Source organism: Pseudophryne corroboree, chromosome 10 (genome assembly GCF_028390025.1).
Source record: "Pseudophryne corroboree isolate aPseCor3 chromosome 10, aPseCor3.hap2, whole genome shotgun sequence".
Classification (NCBI taxonomy): domain Eukaryota; kingdom Metazoa; phylum Chordata; class Amphibia; order Anura; family Myobatrachidae; genus Pseudophryne; species Pseudophryne corroboree.
In genome coordinates this window covers 10,002,623-10,012,948 of record NC_086453.1, presented here as the reverse complement: position 1 = coordinate 10,012,948, position 10,326 = coordinate 10,002,623, and the positions used below count along the sequence as shown (strand labels likewise).

General features: G+C 52.4%; 1 protein-coding gene across 1 annotated transcript in view; it reads left to right on the top strand.

The window, feature by feature from the left end:
- Window positions 1–482: 482 nt before the first annotated feature.
- Window positions 483–10,326, top strand: part of ATP13A2 (ATPase cation transporting 13A2) — a 125,069-nt gene continuing 115,225 nt past the window's right edge. The window contains 1 exon segment of the mRNA XM_063942101.1: window positions 483–688. Within this exon segment, the coding sequence (XP_063798171.1) occupies window positions 679–688 (10 nt within the window). The 5' untranslated portion in view covers window positions 483–678.

The window sequence follows — 10,326 nt, the reverse complement described above, 5'->3', positions numbered from 1 at the left end:
GTGTGCAGGGAGGGAGGGCAGTGTGTGGTGTTAGTGTGTCTCTGTCAGTCAGTGTGCAGGGGGGCAGTGTGTGGCTTCAGTGTGTGTGTGTGACTGTGTGTCAGTGTGCAGGGGAGCAGTATGTGGTGTTAGTGTGTGTGTCTCTCTCAGTGTGTTTGGGGAGGCCAGTGTGTGGTGTCAGTGTGTGTGTGACCGTGTGTCAGTGTGCCGGGGTCAGTGTGTGTGTGTGTGTCTGTCAGTCAGTGTGCAGGGGGGGCAGTGTTAGTGTGTGTGTCTCAGTCAGTGTGTGTGGGGAGGGCAGTGTGGTGTCAGTGTGTGTGTGACCGTGTGTCAGTGTGCAGGGGAGGAGGGCAGTGTGTGGTGTTAGTGTGTGTCTCTGTCAGTGTGCAGAGGGCAGTGTGTGTGTCTCAGTCAGTGTGCAAGGGGCAGTGTGTGTGTGTGTGTGTGTGTGTGTGTGTGTGTGTGTGTGTCTGTCAGTCAGTGTGCAGGGGGCAGTGTGTGTGTGTCTGTCAGTCAGTGTGCAGGGGGCAGTGTGTGTGTCTCTGTCAGTCAGTGTGCAGGGGGGAGGGCAGTGGGAGGAACTACAAGTCCCGGCATCCTCCGCGGCTGCGCTGTGCCCGGGCAGTGGAGCAGGGATGAGAGGCGGCTGCTGCTGCTGCTGCTGCCGGAGATCGCACGATGGATACGGGTGAGATTTGGGGTTACGATTACCCGGGATACAATGCGCTGGGGTGGCGGGTGTATATATAGGATGTACGTGGTTGTTGGTCATTCCTGTTACTGGCAGACTGGTCACATACATGGCAGGGGCACACAGGAGGCTGCTGGGCAGAGGGAGCAACTGTCATAGAAAGCTCGGAGCTGGGCACTGTGTGGTGCTGTATGGGGGGGGGGGGACTGGCACTGTGTGGTGCTGTATGGGGGGGACTGGCACTGTGTGGTGCTGTATGGGGGAGACTGGCACTGTGTGGTGCTGTATGGGGGGGGGGGACTGGCACTGTGTGGTGCTGTATGGGGGGGACTGGCACTGTGTGGTGCTGTATGGGGGGACTGGCACTGTGTGGTGCTGTATGGAGGGGACTGGCACTGTGTGATGCTGTATGGGGGGGACTGGCACTGTGTGATGCTGTATGGGGGGGACTGGCAGTGTGTGGTGCTGTATGGGGGGGACTGGCACTGTGTGGTGCTGTATGGGGGGGACTGGCACTGTGTGGTGCTGTATGGGAGGTCTGGCACTGTGTGGTGCTGTATGGGGGGGACTGGCACTGTGTGGTGCTGTATGGGGGGGACTGGCACTGTGTGGTGCTGTATGGGGGGGTCTGGCACTGTGTGGTGCTGTATGGGGGGACTGGCACTGTGTGGTGCTGTATGGGGGGGATTGGCACTGTGTGGTGCTGTATGGGGGGGACTGGCACTGTGTGGTGCTGTATGGGGGGACTGGCACTGTGTGGTGCTGTATGGGAGGTCTGGCACTGTGTGGTGCTGTATGGGGGGACTGGCACTGTGTGGTGCTGTATGGGGAGGACTGGCACTGTGTGGTGCTGTATTGGGGGGACTGGCACTGTGTGGTGCTGTATGGGGGAGACTGGCACTGTGTGGTGCTGTATGGGGGGGGGACTGGCACTGTGTGGTGCTGTATGGGGGGGACTGGCACTGTGTGGTGCTGTATGGGGGGGGACTGGCACTGTGTGATGCTGTATGGGGGGACTGGCACTGTGTGGTGCTGTATGGAGGGGACTGGCACTGTGATGCTGTATGGGGGGGACTGGCACTGTGTGATGCTGTATGGGGGGGACTGGCAGTGTGTGGTGCTGTATGGGGGGGACTGGCACTGTGTGGTGCTGTATGGGGGGGACTGGCACTGTGTGGTGCTGTATGGGAGGTCTGGCACTGTGTGGTGCTGTATGGGGGGGACTGGCACTGTGTGGTGCTGTATGGGGGGGACTGGCACTGTGTGGTGCTGTATGGGGGGTCTGGCACTGTGTGGTGCTGTATGGGGGGACTGGCACTGTGTGGTGCTGTATGGGGGGGATTGGCACTGTGTGGTGCTGTATGGGGGGGGACTGGCACTGTGTGGTGCTGTATGGGGGGACTGGCACTGTGTGGTGCTGTATGGGGGGACTGGCACTGTGTGGTGCTGTATGGGGGGGGGGGACTGGCACTGTGGGGTGCTGTATGGGGGGGACTGGCAGTGTGTGGTGCTGTATGGGGGGGACTGGCACTGTGTGGTGCTATATGGGGGGGGACTGGCACTGTGTGGTGCTGTATGGGGGGGCTGGCACTGTGTGGTGCTGTATGGGGGGGACTGGCACTGTGTGGTGCTGTATGGGGAGGACTGGCACTGTGTGGTGCTGTATTGGGGGGACTGGCACTGTGTGGTGCTGTATGGGGAGGACTGGCACTGTGTGGTGCTGTATGGGGGGACTGGCACTGTGTGGTGCTGTATGGAGGGACTGGCACTGTGTGGTGCTGTATGGGGGGGGGGGACTGGCACTGTGGGGTGCTGTATGGGGGGGACTGGCACTGGGGTGCTGTATGGGGGGGGACTGGCACTGTGTGGTGCTGTAACGGGGGATTGGCACTGTATGGGGCCATAGAAAAGAAGAGGGTTGAGGTTCCAGCACCATATCTCACCCATATGTCTTTGTATTGTAGTAAATACAGGTGGTAGTAAAGGTTCAATAAAACATTACTTTGATCTCTAAGATTGTAAATGAATAATCCTGTTATAGGATAGCTGCTGGTGCCCACCGCTGTACACCCCTTCCCCACCAATCTTATATCCCGGGTTATTGCCGCGGCTACCCAGGTCCAAGTTTGGTGTGAAAGGGTGTACCGGCGCCGCTTTACCCTGGTAGCTACTAGTGAGAACCCTGCACTGAGCTAGGGAGCCTGCGGTGTGAACAGTACCCGGGTCACGCTAAAAGTATATGGCGAGCCAGATCATTGGCGCCTGGAGATGGCACTGGCAGAGGGAAGACCCGGCAATATCTACAGTACCATCATTTTCGAAGACATGGGGGGGGGGGTGCCCAGTCCGCCCCACATGTCTGCCCCCCCCCCCCTTCCCCGCAAGGGTGCAAAAGCATCGCACATCAGCAATGCTTTTGCACCCGCTGAGTAGATCCCTGCCAGCGCAGCTTATGCGTGCTGGCAGACCTCTACTCGCCGCGTCCCAGGTCACAGTGGCTGCATGTGATGTCACGCAGCCACCGGGGCCCGCCCCCGCAACGGTCTGGACTGTACCCCGTCAACGGCGTTCTAACGCCATTGGCACGCCCGCGACCGCCTCTGCCTGTCAATCAGGCAGAGGCGATCGCAGTCCTGAGATGCTTTTAGCATGTAACTGGGCTCCTGGGTGCGCACTCCACAAAGGGATTCAGACTGCGACCGCTGCCGCCATCCAGTCTGAATTAGCCCCCATGTTCAGTGACCTGGGTCAGATCCGGCGTTTTGGTGGGAAAGGGATATTAGTAACTTAAACATTAAGAAGAAACACGAGTGATAGTATGAAAAAAATACCAGTTTATCCAGATGTGTGTGTATATATGTGTGTATGTATGTATGTATATATATGTGTGTGTGTGTGTGTGTGTGTGTGTACACTGCTCAAACAAATAAAGGGAACACTAAAATAACACATCCTAGATCTGAATGAATGAAATATTCTTATTAAATACTTTGTTCTTTACATAGTTGAATGTGCTGACAACAAAATCACACAAAAATTATCAATGGAAATCAAATTTATTAACCCATGGAGGTCTGGATTTGGAGTCGCCCTCAAAATTAAAGTGGAAAAACACAACTTTGATGTAATGTCCTTAAAACAAGTCAAAATGAGGCTCAGTAGTGTCTGTGGCCTCCTCGTGCCTGTATGACCTCCCTACAACGCCTGGGCATGCTCCTGATGAGGTGGCGGATGGTCTCCTGAGGGATCTCCTCCCAGACCTGGACTAAAGCATCCGCCAACTCCTGGACAGTCCGTGGTGCAACGTGGCGTTGGTGGATGGAGCGAGACATGATCTCCCAGATGTGCTCAATTGGATTCAGGTCTGGGGAACGGGCGGGCCAGTCCATAGCATCAATGCCTTCGTCTTGCAGGAACTGCTGACACACTCCAGCCACATGAGGTCTAGCATTGTCTTGCATTAGGAGGAACCCAGGGCCAACCGCACCAGCATATGGTCTCACAAGGGGCCTGAGGATCTCATCTCGGTACCTAATGGCAGTCAGGCTACCTCTGGCGAGCACATGGAGGGCTGTGCGGCCCCCCAAAGAAATGCCACCCCACACCATTACTGACCCACTGCCAAACCGGTCATGCTGGAGGATGTTGCAGGCAGCAGAACGTTCTCCTTGGCGTCTCCAGACTCTGTCACGTCTGTCACATGTGCTCAGTGAGAACCTGCTTTCATCTGTGAAGAGCACAGGGCGCCAGTGGCAAATTTGGCAATCTTGGTGTTCTCTGGCAAATGCCAAACGTCCTGCACGGTGTTGGGCTGTAAGCACAACCCCACCTGTGGACGTCGGGCCCTCATACCACCCTCATGGAGTCTGTTTCTGATCGTTTGAGTAGACACATGCACATTTGTGGCTTGCTGGAGGTCATTTTCCTGGGCTCTGGCAGTGCTCCTCCTGTTCCTCCTTGCACAAAGGCAGAGGTAGCGGTCCTGCTGCTGGGTTGTTGCCCTTCTACGGCCTCCTCCACGTCTCCTGATGTACTGGCCTGTCTCCTGGTAGCGCCTCCATGCTCTGGACACTACGCTGACCGACACAGCAAACCTTCTTGCCACAGCTCGCATTGATGTGTCATCCTGGATGAGCTGCACTACCTGAGCCACTTGTGTGGGTTGTAGGGAGGTCATACAGGCACGTGGAGGCCACACACACACTAGCTTCATTTTGACTTGTTTTAAGGACATTACATCAAAGTTGGATCAGCCTGTAGTGTGTTTTTCCACTTTCATTTTGAGGGTGACTCCAAATCCAGAGCTCCATGGGTTAATAAATTTGATTTCCATTGATAATTTGTGTGATTTTGTTGTCAGCACATTCATCTATGTAAAGAACAAAGTATTTAATACGAATATTTCATTCATTCAGATCTAGGATGTGTTATTTTAGTGTTCCCTTTATTTTTTTGAGCAGTGTGTGTGTGTGTGTGTGTGTGTGTGTGTATATATATATATATATATATATATTTCTCTATCGTCCTAGTGGATGCTGGGGTTCCTGAAAGGACCATGGGGAATAGCGGCTCCGCAGGAGACAGGGCACAAAAAGTAAAGCTTTAGGATCAGGTGGTGTGCACTGGCTCCTCCCCCTATGACCCTCCTCCAAGCCTCAGTTAGATTTTTGTGCCCGGCCGAGAAGGGTGCAATCTAGGTGGCTCTCCTAAAGAGCTGCTTAGAAAAGTTTAGCTTAGGTTTTTTATTTTACAGTGAGTCCTGCTGGCAACAGGATCACTGCAACGAGGGACTTAGGGGAGAAGAAGTGAACTCACCTGCGTGCAGGATGGATTGGCTTCTTTGGCTACTGGACATTAGCTCCAGAGGGACGATCACAGGTACAGCCTGGATGGTCACCGGAGCCTCGCCGCCGGCCCCCTTGCAGATGCTGAAAAGAGAAGAAGGTCCAGAATCGGCGGCAGAAGACTCCTCAGTCTTCTTAAGGTAGCGCACAGCACTGCAGCTGTGCGCCATTGCTCTCAGCACACTTCACACGGCAGTCACTGAGGGTGCAGGGCGCTGGGAGGGGGGCGCCCTGGGAGGCAATGTAAACCTATTTTTTGGCAAAAAATACCTCACATATAGCCTCCGGGGGCTATATGGAGATATTTAACCCCTGCCAGAATCCGTTGAAGAGCGGGAGACGAGCCCGCCGAAAAAGGGGCGGGGCCTATCTCCTCAGCACACAGCGCCATTTTCCCTCACAGAAAGGCTGGAGGGAAGGCTCCCAGGCTCTCCCCTGCACTGCACTACAGAAACAGGGTTAAAACAGAGAGGGGGGGCACTAATTTGGCGTTAGAAATATATAAAAAGATGCTATAAGGGAAAACACTTATATAAGGTTGTCCCTATATAATTATAGCGTTTTTTGGTGTGTGCTGGCAAACTCTCCCTCTGTCTCTCCAAAGGGCTAGTGGGTCCTGTCCTCTATCAGAGCATTCCCTGTGTGTGTGCTGTGTGTCGGTACGTGTGTGTCGACATGTATGAGGACGATGTTGGTGAGGAGGCGGAGCAATTGCCTGTAATGGTGATGTCACTCTCTAGGGAGTCGACACCGGAATGGATGGCTTATTTAGGGAATTACGTGATAATGTCAACACGCTGCAAGGTCGGTTGACGACATGAGACGGCCGACAAACAATTAGTACCGGTCCAGACGTCTCAAAAACACCGTCAGGGGTTTTTAAAACGCCCGTTTACCTTAGTCGGTCGACACAGACACAGACACGGACACTGAATCCAGTGTCGACGGTGAATAAACAAACGTATTCCTTATTAGGGCCACACGTTAAGGGCAATGAAGGAGGTGTTACATATTTCTGATACTACAAGTACCACAAAAGAGGGTATTATGTGGGATGTGAAAAAACTACCTGTAGTTTTTCCTGAATCAGATAAATTAAATGAAGTGTGTGATGATGCGTGGGTTCCCCCCGATAGAAAATTATTGGCGGTATACCCTTTCCCGCCAGAAGTTAGGGCGCGTTGGGAAACACCCCTTAGGGTGGATAAGGCGCTCACACGCTTATCAAAACAAGTGGCGGTACCGTCTATAGATAGGGCCGTCCTCAAGGAGCCAGCTGACAGGAGGCTGGAAAATATCATATAAAAGTATATACACACATACTGGTGTTATACTGCGACCAGCGATCGCCTCAGCCTGGATCTGCAGAGCTGGGGTGGCTTGGTCGGATTCCCTGACTAAAAATATTGATACCCTTGACAGGGACAGTATTTTATTGACTATAGAGCATTTAAAGGATGCATTTTTATATATGCGAGATGCACAGAGGGATATTTGCACTCTGGCATCAAGAGTAAGTGCGATGTCCATATCTGCCAGAAGATGTTTATGGACACGACAGTGGTCAGGTGATGCAGATTCCAAACGGCACAAAGGTGTATTGCCGTATAAAGGAAGAGGAGTTATTTGGGGTCGGTCCATCGGACCTGGTGGCCACGGCAACTGCTGGAAAATCCACCGTTTTTACCCTAAGTCACATCTCTGCAGAAAAAGACACCGTCTTTTCAGCCTCAGTCCTTTCGTCCCTATAAGAGTCATATTTGCCCAGGGATAGAGGAAAGGGAAGAAGACTGCAGCAGGCAGCCCATTCCCAGGAACAGAAGCCTTCCACCGCTTCTGCCAAGCTCTCAGCATGACGCTGGGACCGTACAGGACCCCTGGATCCTACAAGTAGTATCCCAGGGGTACAGATTGGAATGTCGAAACGTTTCCCCCTCGCAGGCTCCTGAAGTCTGCTTTACCAATACCCCTCCTACAACAAGGAAAGGGGTATTATTCCACACTATATTGTGGTACTGAAGCCAGAAGGCTAGGTGAGACCTATTCTAAATCTAAAAAAATTTGAACACTTACAAAGGTTCAAATCAAGATGGAGTCACTCAGAGCAGTGATAACGAACCAGGAAGAAGGGGACTATATAGTGTCCCGGGACATCAGGGATGCTTACCTCCATGTCCCAAATTTGCCCTTCTCACTAAGGGTACCTCAGGTTCGTGGTATAGAACTGTCACTGTCAGTTTCAGACGCTGCCGTTTGGATTGTCCACGGCACCCCGGGTCTTTACCAAGGTAATGGCCGAAATGATGATTCTTCTTCGAAGAAAAGGCGTCTTAATTACCCCTTACTTGGACGATCTCCTGATAAGGGCAAAGTCCAGGGAACAGTTGGAGGTCGGAGTAGCACTATCTCGGATACTGCCACAACAGCACGGATGGATTCTAAATATTCCAAAATCGCAGCTGATCCTGACGACACGTCTGCGGTGCCTAGGGATGATTCTGGACACAGTCCAGAAAAAGGTGTTTCTCCCGGAAGAGAAAGCCAGGGAGTTATCCGAGCTAGTCAAGAACCTCCTAAAACCAGGAAAAGTGTCAGTGCATCATTGCACAAGGGTCCTGGTAAAAATGGTGGCTTCCTACGAAGCAATTCCATTCGGCAGATTTCACGCAAGAACTTTTCAGTGGGATCTGCTGGACAAATGGTCCGGATCGCATCTTCAGATGCATCAGCGGATAACCCTATATCCAAGGACAAGGGTGTCTCTCCTGTGGTGGTTACAGAGTGCTCATCTTCTAGAGGGCCGCAGATTCGGCATTCAGGATTGGATGCTGGTGACCACGGAGGCCAGCCCGAGAGGCTGGGGAGCAGTCACACAAGGAAAAAATTTCCAGGGAGTGTGATCAAGTCTGGAGACTTTTCTCCACATAAATATACTGGAGCTAAGGGTAAATTTATAATGCTCTAAGCTTAGCAAGACCTCTGCTTCAAGGTCAGCCGGTATTGATCCAGTGGGAAAAACATCACGGCAGTCGCCCACGTAAACAGACAGGGCGGCACAAGAAGCAGGAGGGCAATGGCAAAAACTGCAAGGACTTTTCGCTGGGCGGAAAATCATGTGATAGCACTGTCAGCAGTGTTTCATTCCGGGAGTGGAAACTGGGAAGCAGACTTCCTCAGCAGGCACGACCTCCACCCGGGAGAGTGGAAACTTCATCGGGAAGTTTTTCCACATGATTGTGAACCGTTGGGAAATACCAAAGGTGGACATGATGGCGTCCCGTCTGAACAAAAAACGGGACAGGTATTGCGCCAGGTCAAGAGACCCTCAGGCAATAGCTGTGGACGTTCTGGTAACACCGTGGGTGTACCAGTCGGTGTATGTGTTCCCTCCTCTGCTTCTCATACCTAAGGTACTGAGAATTATAAGACGTAGAGGAGTAAGAACTATACTCATGGCTCCGGATTGGCCAAGAAGGACTTGGTACCCGGAACTTCAAGAGATGCTCACAGAGGACTTATGGCCTCTGCCGCTAAGAAGGGACTTGCTTCAGCAAGTACCATGTCTGTTCCAAGACTTACCGCAGCTGCGTTTGACGGCATGGCGGTTGAACGCCGGATCCTAAGGGAAAAAGGCATTCCGGAAGAGGTCATTCCTACCCTGGTCAAAGCCAGGAAGGAGGTGACCGCACAACATTATCACCACATGTGGCGAAAATATGTTGCGTGGTGTGAGGCCAGGAAGGCCCCACGAAGAAATTTCAACTCGGTCGATTCCTGCATTTCCTGCAAACAGGAGTGTCTATGGGCCTCAAATTGGGGCCCATTAAGGTTCAAATTTCGGCCCTGTCGATTTTCTTCCAGAAAAAATTGGCTTCAGTTCCTGAAGTCCAGAAGTTTGTCAAGGGAGTATTGCATATACAACCCCCTTTTGTGCCTCCAGTGGCACTGTGGGATCTCAACGTAGTTCTGGGATTCCTCAAATCACATTGGTTTAAAACCAGTCAAATCTGTGGATTTGAAGCATCTCACATGAAAAGTGACCATGCTCTTGGCCCTGGCCTGGGCCAGGCGAGTGTCAAATTGGTGGGTTTTTTTTTCTCAAAAAAGCCCATATCTGTTTGTCCATTTGGACAGGGCAGAGCTGCGGACTCGTCCCCAGTTCTCTCCCTAAGGTGGTGTCAGTGTTTCACCTGAACCAGCTTATTGTGGTGCCTTGCGCCTACTGGGGACTTGGAGGACTCCAAGTTGCTGGATGTTGTCAGGGCCCTGAAAGTATAGGTTCCAGGACGGCTGGAGTCAGGAAAACTGACTTGCTGTTATCCTGTATGCACCCAACAAACTGGGTGCTCTTGCTTCTAAGCAGACTATTGCTAGTTGGATGTGTAATACAATTCAGCTTGCACATTCTGTGGCAGGCCTGCCACAGCCAAAATATGTAAATGCCCATTCCACAAGGAAGGTGGGCTCATCTTGGGCGGCTGCCCGAGGGGTCTCGGCTTTACAACTTTGCCGAGCGGCTATTTAGTCAGGGGCAAACACGTTTGTAAAATCCTACAAATTTGATACCCTGGCTAAGGAGGACCTGGAGTTTTCTCATTCGGTGCTGCAGAGTCATCCGCACTCTCCCGCCCGTTTGGGAGCTTTGGTATAATCCCCATGGTCCTTTCAGGAACCCCAGCATCCACTAGGACGATAGAGAAAATAAGAATTTACTTACCGATAATTCTATTTCTCGGAGTCCGTAGTGGATGCTGGGCGCCCATCCCAAGTGCGGATTATCTGCAATACTTG